The sequence below is a fragment of the Momordica charantia genome (assembly GCF_013281855.1).
Source record: "Momordica charantia cultivar OHB3-1 chromosome 6 unlocalized genomic scaffold, Mcharantia_2.0 BLBB01000006.1, whole genome shotgun sequence".
Taxonomy (NCBI): domain Eukaryota; kingdom Viridiplantae; phylum Streptophyta; class Magnoliopsida; order Cucurbitales; family Cucurbitaceae; genus Momordica; species Momordica charantia.
In genome coordinates this window covers 31,886,498-31,907,055 of record NW_028275164.1, presented here as the reverse complement: position 1 = coordinate 31,907,055, position 20,558 = coordinate 31,886,498, and the positions used below count along the sequence as shown (strand labels likewise).

Below are 20,558 nucleotides of genomic sequence, written 5' to 3'. Positions count from 1 at the left end.
CAAACAACACAAGCATGTTTAAACAACATCACCTAATTCATAAGCATTTTTTATTCACTGCTTCAAACAATTGGTTTAGATTCTCAAGAGTGGCATAAACTTAGTAGTTAAAACATTTACTTCTAGAATGTAGGTTTAAAACACATCTCATATTTGTGATTAACTAAAAAGAATAAGCTTTCAAAATATTGGATTATTAGATTATGTAAACTAAAACGTTAAATACCCATTTCTTATTTAATAATCCAACATGGATAAAATAAATTTTTTAAAAGACTACATTATATATGAATTTTCAGTCTAACTAAACTAACTCAAATTTTTTAGTACATGTATGGTAGAAAATCGAACTCACAATCTTTTGATTGTCAATTACCATTAAATTATACAAACATATTAAAACTACATTCTACTGTCTATATAAAGTTATTCATATTATAATTTCAAACTAACCAAGTCCAATTGTTTTAACATCTAATTTTGATGGAAATGTCAAAGTCTCAATTGTGTAAAAATATCAATGGATCGATAAAATTTTAATGTTGATGGATATTTCTAAAGAAATTATGGAAAAAATAAACTCATAACAAATATTTAAATTAAAATATCTTACCAATTTTAAATAAATTAAAAATTATTAATATTAATATTATGTCTATATTAATGATATCTATTAATACACTTTCAAATATTTTATCAATTTTGTCAATACAAAGAAAACGTCAATTCACTCATGTCGATGTCGAACCCATAAACATATGAAAATATTTGTCAACGAAATTTTTATACTACTTAAAACTCGCCTCAAGGAGCAGCCCAATTGACAATGGCTTGGAGTCTCTTAGTCATCCTTGTTTAGAGGTCTCAAATTCAAACCTTCTTATGAGCTTAATACAAAAAATCCTTGATGTCTCCCGGACCTTGAGGCAGGCATGGGTGCTCCTGGATGTAGGGGAACAAAGCTCCGACTTCCAATCATAAATACGTCGAATAATATCTTGGGATGGTCACAAATTACACCTCTAAATCATACCCAAATATTTCAAAATGGTTTCAAACCAATAATTTCTGAAACCTAAAAAATCACATCTCTTGAAATTTAATCTATCGATTTTAATGAAAACTGAACGACAAAAATGAAACAAAATTTAAAATATAAGAGCATGATTTGTAAAAGGGACAAATTACATTGAACAATTTGTTATTATCCCTAATAATTTAGAAATAAAAAATGATGGAAACAAGAAATTAGATTTCCATTCCCACAAGGAAAACTCCAAAAAATGAGGCCCCATTAACTTATTAGTGGGTCGTGTGAGCACATAATTAACTCGTTTAAGATAAAAAAGATGATAATATCAAAGTATATCCATCGCCCCTTTTTTGATACGCAGCTTCAAAATAAACTGTTCCACCATTCCCTCTGCGGGAAGTGCACAGAGTGTTTTTGTAAAACAATAGTCGGGAATGGGATAAACTTGAAGCTTCAACATTGACAAAGAAAGCTTGAAGCTTCAATAGTCGGGAATGGGTTCTGTAGAAATTTCAGTAGAACTTCGAATTTTCAATGGTTTTGCAGAGTCAGTTTCAGTGCAAAAGAAAGCAGCAACATTGACAAACCAGTACCTGATTAAATAGTCGACTTCTTACTCTTATCCTTCTTACAATTCTGGTCTTCTGTTATGATAATCTAGGTAACCCTGACATAAACCACCTTTTCGTTAATCAACTTGAAGCTTTAATTGATAATTTAAGATACAATTCTAGCATTGAGAAAACTGGATTCATTTTACCAGCCAACCTTATCAAAGATAATCGAAAACTTAAATCGCAGAGAAGAAGATGATTGAAAGTTACCTGAAGTATTCCAACAGCAGCAAACTTGTCAACTATTGTCTTCGACAAAACGGGTGGCAGTTCCAATGGCTTTATCAGTAGTTCCACGTTCTGTGCATAGAGATACGAAGTCACAGATTTAATATTCAATGTTGAATGAAATGCAATTCGTCCTGTTCACAAATACGTATACTCAAAATGTGTCACACACTAGTTGTACAAAGGAATATGAATCCGATACTTGTTAGGCACGTATTGAACACTTGTTAAGCATAATAAATAGACATAAATAGTAATATAAGAAAAAATAACAAATTTTGAGAGCAAAATACATCAAAATCATTCTTTTTAGCATAAAAATGCATAAATTTATTGACTTTAAATTTCCTTCTTGATGTACTTAATAAAATTGTACATTTGAATAAACATGTCATTGTCATGTCCATGTATTTGATTTTTAAAAAATAGCGTGTCACTGTGTCCATATCGTGCCATATCTGTGTCTCGTGTACTTATCCATGCTTCTTAGATACAATGTAAAGTAATATTTAGACATATTTAGACAGGTGATAGAGCATTCAAAAATTGATCACACTTATTTGACTTAGGATGAGTCTAGGATACTTTTTCAAACACTTTTTTATCTCATATTACTTTTCGATTACCAAAAATTTCTAAAAGTGTTCGTCTAATAGGAAGGGCTTGCCAAAATAATACCTTGACAACAAGATGCACTAACCTTTGATGTAAAGCACTCGTCCCAAAACGTATATTTGACGCCTTCAAGTGTTCCAGTTTTACAAAGGTCATCAATGAAGATCTTCACTTGCACAGCCTATACACACAGAATAATTATAACGTCGGGTAGAGATGAGAGTCAATAATGACCATTTTAAAGAGATAAAGAACACACATCCGCGTTGCGTCGTTGTCTATCAAAAGGGTACCCAACAATGAACCCCGCCAGAGAAAGTTCAGAAATCTGCATACACGGACCAGAAGCAGCCGTAACCATACACAGCGCGAAAATGACTGAAGGTTGCAAGAAAGAATAACATTGACAATTCACTATCATACATCAAAGATTAAAGAAAAATATACGGCACCCACGATAGTGAAGCTATTAGCTGGAAGAAGAGCAGCACAGCAACACGTCGCAGAAAAAAGAGAGGAAAAAAATAAAAGGTAAAGTTAGAAATCTCATTTGGACGTAGAAAGGTACTCGCAGCAAATTGAGCAAATTAAAGTTCTCCCAATATAAATTTGTGGCACAACCATTCAAACTTCCTAAGGTTTTAGTATCTTACGCCAATCATCATATATCATTTAACACTATCAAATAACATTCTACAAATCTTCATAGGAAGGGTCAAAGAAATAGAGTAAAGAATCTCACTAATCTCTGCAAATCCCGAGCCATCAAATGCATCTTTGTTTTCTTCCTGAGCAAAACACTGCAGCAACGAACAAAAAATAATACTCATCACATTCTTTTAACTTCAACTTCAATCCCATTACTGCTAATCTCTGACATAATCCCAAAAACAGAAAAACAAAATACCTAAGAGGTGAGGCAATTAAATTATCTGGGTCGGAGACTGCCAAACCAACATACTTATCACCAACATCTAAACCGAGGAAACGCCCACGTTCGAGGGGATTTCTCGTCAATAAATCACGGAACATGTTCAACGGCTTCACGTACTTCATCTTGCACTACAATTTAACTCACTGAAGCATGTTCGCCAGCAACTGGTTCGGACAAACCTTCATCGGCTCCACGAATCCGATGCCCAGAACGTACAATCGCTACAGCAACCAATAGCACTTTCAGATTCGCAATCTAATGTAACTTCAGAACCTGATGGAATTCATGGATTCTATCGATTACCTGCAAATTTGAAAGTGAGGCGCGATGACGGAGAACCAGGAAGCCCAAATCCGAGACGTCGATGGAACTCATTCTTCGAAGAAATCCCCAATTTGATGGAACTCATTTTTCATTAAGCTCATTATTGAGCCCAATTTTAATTATAATAATTACTTTTTCATAATTTCACAAATAGTAAATATCGAAACAAGTTATGTCAAGATATTAATGTATTAAATTACTAGTCACATTAATTTCATTATATATATTATTTTCTCCAAAATTGTCTATTTAGTTTTTTTTTTTTATAGTCAACAACGGTTGGAATGGAAATTGAATCATCGACCTTGGAAATGATAATAGATATTTTACCTTTTGTCAACAAAAATATATATATATCCACTAGCTTAGATTCAGATTGTTATAAAATATTTATTTGCTTACGTACTTCATCGATGAAATAAAAATATTTTTTACTATAGTCTCGATCCATAAACCCAGCTTCCAAAGGGAACATAGCTTCTAAGACCAACTTTTGTTTTTTATGCTTGAAGATGGGTTGTTGGAGCCATGTCATTGGATCTTTAGCTTTGTTGTATTCCCTTCAAAAAATTATCAATACGAATTAATACCCTTGTAACCTTTCGTGTTTTAAAAAATGAAGCTTACAAATACTACTTTGTTATTTAAAATTAATATACAACTACTACTTCCACCTTTGTATTCCTCCGTCTTGTTATCAACTTTTTAAAAATTGTTTTAAATATCTAAGCCAAATTTTGAAGGAAAAAAGAAAGTAGTTTTCAAAATTTTGTTTTTATTTTTAAAATTTAGTTAAGAATTCAAATGTACGAAATTGTACGACGAACCTTTTTGTTCCAGACGTACGACCTTGATACGTTAAGGTTTTTCTCAGTAGGTTGGAGAGTCATAGCTTATCTCAATTGAGAGTCCTGCGTAGCATCTTATCTAGACCGCACTAGATAAGAATGAAAAACTTAATAAAAAAATAGCGAGAAATAAATCATAATTTGGAGAAAGATACCACTAAAAACGAAATCAAGAGTCTAAATATTTGAAAGTAGCCGGATGCACTTAAATTAGGTGGTCACAGACTCACAGCCAGACTATTATCATTTATTTCTGAAGATCTCACTTTTTCCCCTTGTCCAGTGAGACATCCTAGTCCATGCTTTATCATCCGTGAATTTAAATGCATAATGTGTCTTCAAATCCAAAGAAAACACTTCCATATAACCAAAAAGAGTTCACATATGGGCAAAAACAGGGATGGCAGAGACTCACAAATTCACCATATGTTGTGGGCCCACATCAATACAAGCAAACACTAACAAACATCAGCAAGGATCCTATTTAGATGGCTTTCTTCTCCTTGCTGGTGGCTTCACTCTCTTCTCTCTCTGGACTCCTAATTCTGAAGAACTCTTCAACTGATCTGCCTGAGGATCATCGGGCAGAGTAGAAAGCAGAAATTTCTTGTTGGAACCAACTTGGTTACACAAAAGCTTCAGCATCTTCCTTCCCCTCATCCATTTCAGCATTAGCTTCATGTGTGTTTTGCTGTTCAATCCACTCACGCCACATTCCTGATATAACAAGTGGAATTACATAGAAAGGGCATAAGATTTCAGCAAACCCGCAAGTTTTCATGACTGATGAATGGTGTACATTTTCTATCTGATGCATTCAACTGATCCAATTTCGAAAATGAAAAAATTCTATTGGAGCTTTTTGTACGCAGCAACTATTTTCATAATTTACAAAAATAGTAAAAGTTACTAGATAGTTTTCAATAACTAAAAATTTTTACTTGATAGTATCCTTTCATAATTGTTGGATAGAATTCAATATTTATTGAATGTATTATTTTTATTTTTTATTTATTATTATTTTTTTTTGGAATCCGTGTGTCCGGGCCAGCTTGCGCGCACCTCGACTAATCACGGGTCAACCGCCTGACCCTACTACATTTAGTTGACAAGGTAACTCGTAGGATATTAAATCCTAGGTAGGTGGCCACCATTATTGAATGTATTATTAACAATGCAAACCAATAGTTTCTGTTTTTATATGAAACCAAACTTTTATGGAGAGAAATGAAAAAATATACAACAGCCCGACCCACAACACTTCAATTTGGATAACATATTCATGTCCAACGCTCTGACACTTATTTAACACATATCAAATACTTGTTAGTCCAATAGATGTATGTCATATACTAGTTGTACAAAGTGAATATCAATCTGAGACTTGTAAGGCATAATAAATAGATATAAATAGGTCAATCCGAACAAGCAGGTTAAGGCACTTATGTCCGACTAGAAGGTCGTGAGTTCAAATCCCCTCACCCTCACATTTTGTACTAAAAAGATAGACATAAATAGTAGTATAGGAAAAATAATAAATTTTGAGAGCAAAATACATCAAACTCATTTTTTAAACATAAAAATGTATAAACTTATTTATTTTGAAATTTCATTTCTACTATAAAAATGATATATATTTAATTTAAAAGTATATATTTTTTAATAAACATGTCCTTGCCTTTTGGGACTTTATCCCAAATTTCTAGAAAATGACGTGCCCTGTGTTCGTGTTGTATTGTATCCGTGTTTCTTGGCCTGGGGATTATTGCAGTCCTATCCTTTAACATTTCAATACATTCTAGTTGCTTGGGATCCATCACAAGATTCAATAATATTGTGCAGCGTTTGTTTTTTCTAAACAAGAAAGATCAAATTGTTCCTATTTATGTAAGTAGAGCATTAAATTGTATTATTTGTTATAGTATCTATATTCAAATAACGCAATAGACAAGGCCTAGATTCCATTTTAATAAAATATAGAAATTGATATTAGAATGATTTCAGTATTCAACCAGCAATCAGGGCATGTCCATACAGAAAAAGCAGTAGCAAAGAGCCAAATTTTAGAAAAGACAAAGAAACGAGCAATCTGTCAATGATCAAGTCTTCTGTCAAGTCACAACCGAGGTCCAAACAGAATTAGAGGGTTATCCCCAAGCGATTGGTGAGCGGCTCATCAAGAGCAGCATAACCAATTCTTTCAGCTTGCATCACAGTTTCTAGTCTATCTATGTCAATCCTTGCAATTCCTAATTTTTCTAACGTAATCTTGAGAGGCTGGATAAGATTTCAAAACATCCAACAATACCAAGGGTTTGCTAAAAGAAAACTCTTCCACTGTTGCTATTAGTTGTCGATTTGTCTTTAAATATAAATATCTAGTTAAAGTTAAAGCTACAAGCGTCGTCAATGATTTTGACTCAGGGCACTTACAATTGGGACACCCCTTTCAGAATAGTTAAGAAAGCCTTGACCTTGTCTCTTGATTATTCAGTTAAAAAAGATACTATCTTTTCCAACTCACCCCCTCACTCATCCATTTATCCTCTTGAAGTAGAACGTACTGATATTTGGGGACCTACGCATATCCCCTTCTGGGTGTGCGGCCTTTGTAGGTATCGCAGAAAGATAATTAAGGGAAACTAGGAAGTAGGACGCATGATGTAGGTGTGGCTTTTGTAACTAATTTGCTTGGCAGAAAAAGGGTTCATATCTGGTGTCCATCTAGGATGCTGATACCTGGGGAAAGTACTCTTCTGGGTGTTAGCTAAGGATTGTTACAGACTGATTTGACTAATATAAAGGTTGAGAGGAAAAACAAACACTGATTTGACTGTACTAACCCGTTGAGAAGAAGCACAATCATATTGCAGAGGCTATTCCCCCTCTCTTGGAGTATTTTTAATATATTCTATGCCTCTTATCTAAAAAAGACATATTTCAGAGGCTGATTTGCTTTACTAACTAAGCTGAAATGCCATGCCCATTGTAGTGATTCTTTTTCCTTTTTCGCTAAACCAACTTTCATTTAAGAAAAATGAAGGTAAAGAGAGTGTCAAACAAAAAAAAAAACAAATTCTCTCTCCAATGGGGTAATTAATTCAACACGAGATTTATTGAATCAACGTACTGGGAATTTGTTTCTTTCTGAAGAAGATGAAGATTTAAGTGTCAGTGTCAGTAGTATTTAAATGAGGATTTATCAGAATATGTTTTTAATGAAGAATTACACAACCTCTTTAATGAAGAGGAAGACAGAGGGCCTACTTTACAAAATGACAACTTCAGCTTTAAGCTCAGCCGAAAGCAAGGATAAGGGCAATACTTCAATCAATTCTGACAATTCCATTCCATTAATTATTAAAGTATGATATACATAGAAAGTTCAGATGTGGAAAATCTAAGTCTTCATCAATACTTTGAGGCTTCAAGGATTTCTCTTGTTCCAATCAAGGGCAAAATATGAAGATTTTTTTGTGGGGGAGAATCCAAGATCCTTGGGTTTATGGCAGCCTATTCAAGAGAAGATTTTGAAGAAATTGGATGGACAGGACAGTTTCAGCTTTCAAGAGGTGGCGATTAACTCATTGTAAGGCGGTTCTAGCAAATACCCCAACTTACTACATGTCTTTATTTCAAATGCCATTGATAGTATGTAAGAATATTGAAAGAAATATGGAAAGGTATCTCTGGTGGCAAAACAAAAATTTACTTAGCTGGAATATTTTTGCTCTCCATGTAAAGGGAGATCAGAGATGGTTTGAGTATTGGTGGTATTAAACAGATACATCAAGGGCTTTTAGCAAAGTGAGGTGGAGATTTTCCCATTCTTCGTTGCGGCGTTCAGTTGTGGCTAGCATCTATGGAACAAATTCTTTCGATTGGCTTTTGTTGGAAAGAAAAATTAGATGACTAATTTAGCATGTGATATAAACGCTACCTCAGTTGTTGCTAAACCCCTTATCATGCTCCCACCAAAAGTATTGAAATGGATTTCCATTTCTTTGTGATAAAATTCTGAGTAAAGAGCTCAAAGTTCGACTTGTTCTACCTCGAGATGAAACGGCTGATATTCTTACTAAAGCTACTGCTGTCTCATTGTTTTCTACCTCAAATCCAAACCTCTGATTATTCCCAAATCCTTTCGCTTGGATATTGTTTATAAGTTTTAACTGTTTCTAGTTAGAACTTTCTTTATTTTAATGATTTACTTGGTGATAAGCCGTCTCTCTCTGCACACACTAGTTAATAGTACCGTGTAAATATCTATTCAGTTCAAACGTAATTTCTATAACATAACCACCATCAGAATTCAAAATGAGAGAATACAAACGATTATATATAACAGAATGTGAGGGCGAAACCTGGGCTTTAATCCAAGCATTGGAAATGGAGAGAGGCCCGTGCTGCTTGACGACACCATAGAGATCTTGAGCAACTAAAGAAGCTTCCTGAGGAGTCAACTTAGGGTTGATCTTCCTAAGATTCTCTGCCCGCTTCCTCGAGAAATACCTCGCAAATGTGCTGAAAACAAGGCCAGCAGAACCTCCACCTCCATCCGCATGTCCAATTCTTTGGAAACCACGAAGCCACATACCGAATCTACAGCGCTATTTTGTGGCACAAAATTCTGCCACTGTTCTTCTCTGACTACTACTACTACGCGCTGTCGCACTGGTATTCCTCTGCCGCCTACACTCCCAGATTCGAAAGGGAGTCAACCACGAGCAAACAGAATTACCCACTCAGGGTTTCCGGTTGTGATGGAAATCGGCTCATGCCGAACCCAAAAGAAGCAGCTCGGTTCGGTTTGGATCAATCGGTTCAACGGTTTTTGAAATGCACCTCGCACTGATAGAAGATTTCTGGGCGAGATGTAGCGGCGGCGACAATGAACATAATGAATTAAGGTAAAGAAAAGAATAGGCGAAAAGCAGTAATTTGTGCAAAATTTTCAGTAGTAATGACATTTCCTCTTTCACGTATGCTCAAACATAGTTCAATGTGATTTATTATTATAAATTATCTTTAAGGTGGATAGTTTGAACCTCTACTTTTAATAGAGCTCTCGTCCTGTGTCCTGGTGGCGGAAGCACTTTTGAGTGTGCTTTAGTTTTCGAATGTGTCGTTCAACTATCACAAATGAATTTATTGAAAGTCAAATCAATAAATCAAATAACTTAAAAAATCGAACCGTAATCTTTTAGAATAGTAATGAATATCTTATCTACAGTATGTTACACTCGAATCGGGAATTCGTATAACTAGTTGGAATGACTTAAAACATAAAAATTCATTCAATTAATTTGGATAAGTTCAGTTCACAACCAATCATCACATCAACAACATTTAGGCAGATTAATTTTGGAAAAAATAAGAAAGAAAGAAAGAAAACAACTAACATATTAAAAAGAGATGGACTGATGTACCAAAATACGAGGGGAGGGGCCCCCACCGATGCCCTGCAGCTCCTCACTTCACTGTGTCCAAAGTCGCCATTGGTATCCTACTTTAGTTCCCTGCGATAAGGGGAACTGCATCTCTCTTCCATGGTCTCCAAAATTTAAGTAAATTTAATGCGTGGACTCTTTAATTATTTGGTTCGTCAGTTAACTTGTGGCTCACCTTATTCCTCATGTGGATTCAATTTGGCCACACCCCCAAGTCCAACAATAAGAAACAATTTGACGTCTCCAAATTCTCTTCCATTTACTTCTCCTTTCTTTTTTCATGTTATCCTTAACTTAGACCAACTTTATTTAGAGACAAAAAGTTGGAATCTAAATCGACTATTGCAAATACATGAGTTTTGCATACAGTCCGTTCTCCGCCGCACAATACTTTGTAATCAACGTTATTTTATTTTGATTAAATCTATATTATTCCCATATATTAGTTAAAATTTGCCAGTCGAAACAAGCTCTCAAGTAATTGTATAACGAAGACAGTAATTATAGAAACTTTTAATTAAAAAAAAAAATAGGCTAAGACTGTATATGACTAGTGGAGTGAAGTGCAAAGATGGAAAAATTAATTCTATTCCCTCTCTAGGTAAAGATGAAGAATGCAAGCACAATTCAAGTTGAGATTTCTTTAACAAGTAAATTACCAACTTCATTCAACTAGCTTGGTATTTCAGTACACTTCAAGGCAACTCATGGCGAGGGTCTCGTATTAATTATAATATTGAATTGAACTATAATTGGATTTAAATATCGATGTCAATAGAAATATCGATGTCTCAAATTTATGGAAATATCGATAATAAAAAATTTTAATATCGATGAATATTACTAAAAAAAACTATCAAAATAAAAATTGAAAAAAATATATCTAAATTAACAAATAAGTATTTCAATTTTTATAAATAAGTTAAAATAATTAATATTTATATTATGTCTATAATAGTGATATTTTGTTGATATTTTTTATATTTTGACTTTTTTTTTTACAATACTATAGAAATGTCGATTTACTCTAATATTAATGTTGGATCCATGGACACGTATAAATGTTTATGGAAATATCTGACAATAGACTAATATTTAATATTCTAGTTTAAAACGATTATTACATTGAAGCTCACACCACGAAGACAAGCCCAATACCAACGTACCATTTAAGAAGTAAATTCTCAACTAAACAAAAATAGTCTTTTGCACATTCACGATGGACCTTTTAATTGATTTAGAAAAAAGAAAATTTTGAATATAGTTAAACTTATCAAGATATATATCATTGATCAAAATGATAATTCAAAAATTCGAATATCACTTCTACATATTATTGAACTAAAAATCCACTACACCATAAATTCCCTCTTTCTTAACCAATTATAATATAATCTCAAGTCACAAGCTGTCATCTAAAAATAAAATAAATAACTAAAGATATGATTGGTTGGTGATCTATAAACATAAATTTAATAGAAAATAAAATTGTATTACATATTTTCATTATTTTCGGATGTGGTTAGTAGTTGATTTAGAAATTGGATCTCAATATTAAAAAAAATTTTGATCAAAATGTTTAATAATGTATTTTTATACCGTATTAATTACCAGCTAAATATTTAGTACAATTTAAAATAATATTAATTAATTTATTAACCTACTTGTTATAAATTTAGTAGAACAATTATTTTATTATATTATATAATTTATAATATATTATATATTATATTGTTTATTTTAAAAAAATAAAATAAAATCAGTTTATAATATGAAATAATAAATTTATCAACTTTATATTCTTTTTAATCTAGTTCTACGTTCTTAAGTTTTAAAGAATAAAATTCGAAAACAATTTTTGAATTTGAAAGAAATAAACAATTTTGGATAACACACTAACCCTAATTTACCCCAACTCCAAATGTATACAAAAAAAAAGTATTAATATGTGGCACTCATTTTGCAATGCATTATAAAAAGAAATAAATAAAGACGTTAAGGAAAGTGAGAGAAGGTGAGGAATAAAATAATATAAAATGCAGAAGCAGAAGCAGATCGAAGATAACGATGGTGGGGCTTAGGGGGCGTGGGGGGCATTGGAAGGGTCTACATCTTTCTGCAATCCTTAGACACACTTCTATTTCCTTCCTTTTTCATTTAATTGTCTTATATCAAGATTTAAAATACCAATGTCAAAAATATTGGTGAATAGTCAATATGGATATATTTTTAGAATTATTACAACAAAACTTAAATATTTCACAATTTTATAAATGATTAATTAATAATATGTTAATGTTTTATCAATTTTATTGCAATATTATGAAAAAGTTGATTATTCACTTGTAGACATATAAAAATGTTGATGGATTGACCGAAATTTAACACTCTAATTCCAATACTTCCAAAACGATGGAGTACCAATCACTTTCAGTTTCTCCCATTCCTTTAATGCCACACCCACACCACACCACCTTTTTCAATTCTCTCAATACGCTCCTTTCTCTTTCTATTGGGAAGGTAATCGTGTGAGCCATGAAAGCAAGCAGACAAAATTGGTTCGCTTCGTTTTACCTTCGAAAAAGGGCACGTGTCGGGTACTCAATTATGACAATTTTGTTATGATTATCAATAGCTTCTCAATTTTGCATCTAATAAATTTTTAAAATTTTATAATAATCTTTTTCCGGTCTTTGTCAATATTATCGTCAACTACCACACACGTATCGATTCACAAATTTCAACTCGAATTTCTTTCCACGCTCGTGTAAACCGACTATTCTATCAGATGATTTTTTCCGACTATTAAGATCAACTAACTCATGTGCAAGTGACATTCATATGGAACATTTTTTTCTCTTAAAGGTTCAAAGTTCTCATTATTTACTTATAGCCAACTTATTAGGCTTATTAAAGCACCTATTGTCGACTAAAAAATCAAATATTTGAATCATTACCTTTACGTGTTGAAGTCAATATATATATAGAGAGCGAACAAATGTGATTAAAAATACTACATCGATTAGAGAAGAGGAAGATTCATGATATATAAGTAATGGAAAATATCTTAACGGGTAGGAGTTAGTTTTTTCAATGATTCTAAAAGAAAAGAACGAGAACTTATTTTTAAAATGAATAATATCATACTATTGTAGAAACGTGACGATCTGTTGTCTAAGTAATTCGTTCAAACAATATATAATTAAGAGAGAGTTGTGTCTAGGATCCTAATTAATTTTGCATGAACACTACTAGAGTGACATGTTTATCAAATGATTAGACGAATTTAGGTAAGAATACGACCAAGCCAAATTGATTATCGTCTGGGCCAAAAACCCATGTCGAATCACATAATAATGATCATGCAACAACCTTGTCGTCAATTCAGCGCAAATTGCCCTGCCTCAATTTTTAAAATGAATTAAAAATAAAAGTATATGTATAATTAAAGGTTTCATATCTCAATTTGTTTCTAATTTTCATTTCCGCCTCTACACTTTCTAGAAATTTTTGTTTCAGCCCATTAATTCTTAACAATATTTTATTGGTATATTTATGATTGATGGTGATGTAGGATTTACGTTGAGGTTACAACATTAGCAAGTAATTTGAAGAGGATCTTGAAAGTTATTACATATCCGAGAAAGTGGGACTCTAGTTTTCACATAGTAGCATTGGGGAATGACAACTCGTGGTCATTTACCAAATCTTTGGTTAGAAGTAACAAAAATCCTCTATTATTAGAATTATTGTTTTACTGACATTTTTTACCAGTAAAAAATTTTCATTTGTTGGAGGGAAAAATATAACATGACAATCTCCCAAATAAGTCGAGTTAAAAGCCAAACCAACTACAAAATCGCCCAAATTCTCTCCAATCGATTCGAGGAAGCTGACATCAAGCCAGACGGTTTATAACTGCTTACCAGAGCAATTTTAATGATCTCATCTCCTCTCCCCCAAGTTGTCTATAAAAAGGACACTGCTCCACTTACTAAAGTATACAATTATGTCTAACTACAACTTACAATTTACAGTAGCTCAAAGTGTTTGTTCCCTTCATGCGGGCGGTCAATCCTCGCCTAGCTCACTTCGATTCAATGCATGCTGATCTATCCCGCTTGATGGGATTCAGCATCAACATCCTCAATTGGAGTTTGAATCCTACTTTTAAACATGTAGGACACCTCTTATCGATCTTCAACGTTGCTCAAACATATGCATCTCAACCAAAGAGAGACCCCATGTTTGCCATCAGTTTTACTTTTACCCCTCCAACTATGATTCTGCGTCAAGATTAGTACATTTATTTCTCTTTGCAAAATAGTATACATTTATTTGTCAATTATTATTAATACCAAAATTCGATTATACAACTCTTGCCGCCTGAAGTAAAATTGCTATATAAATTACTCTGCTCTCGTCCCTCATAATAAGGTGCCACGTAAGAGAGAATGGGGGCAGTTAAATCAGGAAATCGAGAAAAAGAAAAAATATATATTTATTATATAGTCTCTCTCTCTCTCTCTCTCTCATCTTCTGCAATCACTGAATTCCTCTGCTTAGGAACTGAAGAGAGAGAGAGAGAGAGAAAATGCGACCAACTCCGTTAGATGCCGACGACACCGTCCGCTTCCACGCGCCGCCTCCACCGCCGTGCCACGACTTCCGCGCGTGTTCTTGGCGGCCGTACTCCAATTCCAAGGATTTCGAAGCTAACGCCGCCGTCGTCGTCATCATTCTCCTCTGCGGCCTCATCTGCGCCCTCGCTCTCAACACCGCCATCCGCTGCTTCCTCCGCCGCGACGGCCGCCGTGATGATCCGTCCGACGGTAATGGTCTTTCTCAAGCCGGCCAGCAGCAGGAACTTCGCGACGAGCCGAAGCCGATTTTACTGGACACATTGAAGATGGCTCCGGCGCTGGTTTTTTCGGCGGAGATGAAGCCGAAGCTCGCCGGAGCGGAGGCGGAGTGTACGATTTGCTTGACGGAGTTCTCGGAGGGGGAAGAGATTCGAGTATTGTCGATTTGTAAGCACGGATTTCACGTGCAGTGCATTCAAACGTGGTTAATTTTGCATTCTTCTTGTCCGACTTGCCGCCGGAGCTACCTTCCTCCCTCGCCGTCGTCCTCCGAGCACAGCGGCGACGGCGACGGCGACGGCGACGGCAACCACTGCCCCTGAGATTAAATTTGAAATACCCAAATTTCTCCCGGTAGTCGCCGTCGTAGCTGTCTAGCAGCAGTTCGAATTGAGCGTTTGCTTTTTTTTATTGCAATTGCTTCATCTGTTTTTGCTCTCGAATTTTCCGATCAATTTTCCGAAAGCTCGTTAATTAATTAAATTCGGAGTTAAGAAACGAGGTTAAAATAGAAATTTACCTCTATTTAGTATCTAAAATTTAAAAATGTTTTTAATTTTTTTTTCCTTTCTTTTGGAAGAAGTTTTGAACCCCAATTTCTACCCGTGACACGAATTATGTCATTCTTTTTTTTTTTTAGAATTATTATGTCAATTTCATGTCTATGATATGATATGTCACTATCGTCATTGATGATAGAGTTTAAGATAAACTTAAAATTAAAGGCTTAATGATAAAACTTATAACAAAAAGGAAAAACCATCTTCGAGTTTATGATGAGTTGGATTGGTGAGAGAAAAAATGGTCGATATGGTTCGATATAGGAGATTTTCTTTTTATTTCTTTTCTTTTTAATTGAGTTTTACACCTTAGTTAGGTTAGAATAGCTCATGTTACAATTTAACATGAACTGTACATCCTCAACTTAAAAAAATGTTTAATGATTTTGAATTTAACATCGTCCTCCATTTAAAAAAAATATTTAATAGATTTTTAAATTATAAAAGTTTATAACTTTAATAAATTTCTAATAGAATTTGAATGATATATTTTTTTAATTACATATATATATATATTTTTTTTTAATACAACATATTGGAAGGGGATTCGAACTCACAACTTCTTAGTTGGAGGTATATGCTAGTTATCACTGGACTATCTTGGTTTTGGCTTTAGTTTATATATTTATTATTGTATACACGATTGAAAATTTTGAGTCTTATCAAATGCATATTTATTAACACAAATGCTGTGGTGACTAAACTCTAATAACCTTGATATTGAAGTATTTTCCGATCGGATTTTGAGAATCCATATGGAAAAAATAAAAAATTTATTTCTTTAACGAAGCCAAAAATTGAGTTGAGGTGAAGTGAAAGACAGAGTTAACCAAAAAATAAAAATAAAAATATAATACTCAGATGCTTATCAACCCTCAAAGTGATTTTAGAGGTCATATTTTTTAGAAGTATACAAAATTAAATGATAACTAGTTTTATAAAAAAAAAAAAAAATTGATAACTAGTCGGTATTTCTCTTGCCATCGACTATCACTTCATCATATTTTTTTTAATGATAAAAAAGTATAGTAGTATTGAGTAGTTAGTAATTAAATATTAATAAAATTATAAATAGATTGCATGGTGGCTGGGGCGTCCAATCAGCTGGGCTGTGGGTAACGTGGAGTGTTAATAAGATGCCACGTCAGGTCTGACAAAGGAGGTAACGTGTGAAGCCGTCGCTGCTATATATGTATGTCTTCCTTGTCTTGTCTGTCTCTACAGTCTGTGTGCTTTAGCGGAGTGGGGCTTAATTATTGCATCCACAGATTTGATTCTACATTTAAACGGTTTTAATATTTGTTAAGTTTTAGGTGTAATATTTACTATTTTGGTAGTTTTAATTTTTATTTTTTAAATCAAGGTTCTAAAACGTTGATATCATATGTCGATCTGTCCATTTCATAAAAGTGTAGATAAAAATGAGATGAAATATTTATGTTGATGGACCTTTTTATAAATATTATAAAAATAAAAAATTCGTTAATTTTTTTTTAAATTAATAAATAAACATTTTACATTTTCTATATAAGGTAAAAATGATTAACATCATTATATAAATATATATATATATATATAATTTTTTTCAAATGATTAATATTAATAATATATATATCAGTGATATTTTGTCTATTTTGTTTTCTTGCAATACCATGAAAATATCGATTTGTCCTCGTCTTGATGTCCAACTTAGTCACATGAAAATTTTGATGAAAATATCGAAATTTAATATCTTGGATTTAATATTTATACTTAGGGTATTTTTAAAGATGGATTATTTTAACTCTATATTTATAAAATTTTAGTACAAATTTTATACATAATAGAAATCTTTTTATACAAACTTATGGTTACATTTCAAAATATTTAACAAACCACAATTATGATGAAAAGAAATAAGATAAAAAATGAATTAAATGAACAATAATCATACCTGGACCACCCTTTTAAAACAATATAGAACTAAAATCAACATTTCTTCAGGTTGTGCCCCTCAACGTGGCTGTTCATTTCGTTGCATTATTCCACTATTTTTTGTGTTCAACTTTATATATTACCTATTATATATATATATATATATATTACTACTACTCCCTATTATATATTGTCCACCATTTTTTGTGATTTTTCATTTTTCAGTTCAATCATCAATGAGTTTGTTTGAATCAGGTGGGTTTCAGTTTTTTCTTCTGAAAGTACGTGTTGGGTTGGTTTGGTACTTTTTTTTTAATTTGATTTTTTTAATGTTTTTTTTCTCTATTTATCATGATAAACGGTTGCGTTCTTTAAAATACTTTTAGATATTTAAAATAAATTAATAAACTATACAAAACATACTTTAAAATTAGTAATTCTTAAAAAAAAAACTCATAAAAAATAGTTTTATTTTAGAAAGCATTTACTAAGGAAAAAGAATTTACAACATCATTGTTCATATTGAACTTGTTCGCTTGAGAAGAAAAAGATCATATTCATAAGTTTAGCTCAACTAATTTAAGCACCTTTCTGATTAAAAAATCTAAGTTTAGATCCCTACTTTCATATGTTGCTGTATTAAAAAAAATTCAAAATCTTAATGATTATTTAGTTTAGAGATTCAAGTGGCTAAATATACGAGGTATTGTTTAGAAGCTAATTTTGCAAAACATGTCATAATGCATTGGCAGATTGTAAATTTAGCAAAATGAAGAATATTGGCGGTCAATCAGAGTATAAATCAACATCTTCAAAATCAATGATTCGATTTCTTATCATATAATTATTGAGTTAAAAAAAACAATAAAATATTGTTACTTTATACTACATCTTCCTTTATTTTTACCTCTATAGCATAATTTTTAATAGTCACAATGTAATGTGGAGATGGTTCTTACTTACAACATTTAATGACATACATATGAGCACGAGAGGAGATGGGATGAAGAAAATATCAAGTATGGTTTCATTAAGTTGGAGGTTTAACTTATCTAGCATATTCCATTGCTCAAAAGAGACATAGTTGATGAGGTTATTTAAAATCGAGATAAAAATTTGATATTTTGAACCAAACGAGCTTATAACATAGGTAAGGATATTAAAAACACGACGGATATTGCTTATTCTAATCCGAAACTTCGAAGTGACATATGGAAGCGTTTATGGAAGGCCGAAATTTTTCAAGAACACGGAGTTTGAGAATTCAGTATTATCTTTTAGAGAGCTTTAAAAAATTTGTAGAGTGATTCATGAGTGTTTTATGGATAAAGAAAAACGAAGAAGTATCATATATAGGATATTATATCTACATCTTAATAGAACGTACAATAATATTAGAGAATTAGATGTAATCGAGGCCGGGTGAACCAACAAATTTATCATTTTTGTTGTTTAGCAGTTTTAGGTTGATTTATCTATTTTTATAAATGGTAAATTCCAATTTGAAATTTGAAATTCGATTTAATTGAGATCATGACCGGATTAGCTAACAAATATTATGCTTTTTGCGATAAAGATGATTATTAGTGGGCTATTTTATTCTCTAACACCGATCTCACATAAATCCGTTGGGTTTTGGAAGAAATCCACGACCTCGTGAATTGTACTGGAGTGGTATCAATTTGGAAGACCGTGAGAGCAGCCATCAATTGCACATGCAAGGAAAGCTTCTGAGTTTGAGGAGCCCGAAGAGTGCGGTTTATGTGAAATATGTAGGGTGTGCGTGGGACCGCAAAATTATCTATCAGCTCCATTTCTATTAATCACGACAAATTAAAATTTCGATTTTAGAAAACATAAAATCATTTAAAATTAATTTATAAGATATTATTTAGAGGGTGATTTTGAAAAATCAAATTTTTTTTAAATCACTCGTTCTACGTACTCATAATCTGGTTGAAAGTGATTTTTCTAATCTTTAACGAAGTTCTTTTTTTCCTTTAAAAAAAACAAGTTGTACAGAAACTTGATTTTCGCTCAATTAGCAAATCTGTTTTGCATCATTTTTTTGTTAGATTAGGGGCGAATTAGCAAGAAAATATATACAAACAAGTAAAAATTACAATACTAACTTAGGTCAAATTTGATAAAATTGAAAGTCCAATTAAAAATATATTTCCCTCTGTAAAATATATACAAACAAGTCATTTTAATTTCAATTCATTATAATAATGAAGATTCATTCGTTCTCAATGAAGGAAAGAAAAAAAACGAAGAAGATTCATTCAGCCCAATAACCCAAGGCAACGGCTAGTGAGGCGATGGAGATTAACTGATCGCCAGGTCGAAGAAGTGAAGCGTGGGGATGGCGACACCGTCATCGTCATCAGCGTCTTCAGTAAGGTCATGGAGGACGGCGTTTCTGACTCTCCGAGACGAATCGATGTCGTCCTCAACCTCAATTTCCGAACTTCTCCACAACACCATCCTCTCCCACTCCGATTCCTTAATCGCTGCCGCTCACTACCTTCCTCCTCCCGAAGTACGATTTCCCCCTTTTCTATGTCTGAGTCGATGTTCTTCAAAATGCACGATTATCACTTTCTTGTTCCTTCTTTGTGTGAGTAGGTATCATCAGATCTGCTGTTTCTCCTTGAAGTGGCTACTCCTGCTTCAAAAACCGCGCATGACATTGCCCCCGTCTTCGCAGATATCATACATCTGGTGCAAATTACATTTTGAATTTCAATTTTTAATGTTTTCGTCTTTTTGACCCTTTTCCAAGGGGTAGAGACAGAATGATGAAATCGGGAGGTTTATTCTATTAGTTCATTTTCGTTAATCTGTTAAGAATTTGACCAAGAATTTGATCATATATATTCTGCCCATGATAATTGTCTCTTTGCGATGTATACAAACTTGACAAAATTTTCTTCTGATTTTGTTATGAGAAGTGAAAGTTTCATTGCTATCATAGAGGCCTAACGTTTCAGCATTCAGTGAAGAGAAAATATCTATCACATGACAATGGATAAGTTCCTTTCATTGTAAAGAAACTTGATTCATGAGACCATGGATTTTGAATCAGTACTTTAGATAATGAAAAAGATAAGCATATATTATTTGGTTAAGTGATATGAAAAATTCAAGTTTACTGGTGAATGTTTTCAAATAAT

The 20,558-nt window shown here is 32.8% G+C and overlaps 4 protein-coding genes across 13 annotated transcripts in view; 2 read left to right on the top strand and 2 right to left on the bottom strand.

The window, feature by feature from the left end:
- Nucleotides 1-691: 691 nt before the first annotated feature.
- Nucleotides 692-3,887, bottom strand: LOC111026145 (Polynucleotidyl transferase, ribonuclease H-like superfamily protein). Of its 5 annotated transcripts, none has more exons than XM_088125506.1 (8): nt 3,728-3,887; nt 3,398-3,645; nt 3,233-3,290; nt 2,750-2,818; nt 2,576-2,671; nt 1,858-1,947; nt 1,627-1,700; nt 692-1,022 (listed from the first exon to the last, which is right to left on the bottom strand). In XM_088125506.1, the coding sequence occupies exons 2-7, from the start codon at nt 3,544-3,546 to the stop codon at nt 1,662-1,664; spliced, it is 501 nt and encodes a 166-aa protein (XP_087981632.1). In that variant the 5' UTR covers nt 3,547-3,645; nt 3,728-3,887; the 3' UTR covers nt 692-1,022; nt 1,627-1,661. The 5 variants fall into 5 exon arrangements, with proteins under 5 accessions (XP_087981632.1, XP_022159851.1, XP_022159850.1 ...); XM_022304159.2 differs by lacking the exon at nt 692-1,022 and adding an exon at nt 1,168-1,554; XM_022304158.2 differs by lacking the exon at nt 692-1,022 and adding an exon at nt 1,168-1,534.
- An 867-nt stretch (nt 3,888-4,754) lies between these two features.
- On the bottom strand, nt 4,755-10,153 carry LOC111026127 (tumor necrosis factor receptor family protein). 2 transcript variants are annotated; one of them, XM_088125508.1, is made up of 3 exons: nt 10,026-10,153; nt 8,961-9,461; nt 4,755-5,313 (listed from the first exon to the last, which is right to left on the bottom strand). In XM_088125508.1, exons 2-3 carry the CDS (start codon nt 9,189-9,191, stop codon nt 5,077-5,079), a joined length of 468 nt encoding a protein of 155 aa, XP_087981634.1. In that variant the 5' UTR covers nt 9,192-9,461; nt 10,026-10,153; the 3' UTR covers nt 4,755-5,076. The 2 variants fall into 2 exon arrangements, with proteins under 2 accessions (XP_087981634.1, XP_022159821.1); XM_022304129.2 differs by lacking the exon at nt 10,026-10,153 and having other exon boundaries at nt 8,961-9,462.
- A 4,372-nt stretch (nt 10,154-14,525) lies between these two features.
- LOC111025919 (RING-H2 finger protein ATL79-like) lies at nt 14,526-15,433 on the top strand. The gene has a single exon (XM_022303838.2). The coding sequence runs from the start codon at nt 14,641-14,643 to the stop codon at nt 15,229-15,231; it is 591 nt and encodes a 196-aa protein (XP_022159530.1). The 5' UTR covers nt 14,526-14,640; the 3' UTR covers nt 15,232-15,433.
- A 4,173-nt stretch (nt 15,434-19,606) lies between these two features.
- Nucleotides 19,607-20,558, top strand: part of LOC111025972 (ARM repeat superfamily protein) — a 35,787-nt gene continuing 34,835 nt past the window's right edge. For 2 of the 5 annotated variants that reach the window (XR_015791897.1, XR_015791898.1), the window contains exons 1-2: nt 19,607-19,924; nt 20,011-20,106. Coding sequence is in view for 1 of the 5 variants with exons in the window: in XM_022303915.2 (XP_022159607.1) it covers nt 19,748-19,924; nt 20,011-20,106 (273 nt within the window). In the remaining 4 variants the exon portion in view is untranslated. The remainder of the gene's footprint in view (nt 19,925-20,010; nt 20,107-20,558) is intronic. The other 3 variants (XR_015791895.1, XR_015791896.1, XM_022303915.2) reach the window with 2 other exon arrangements.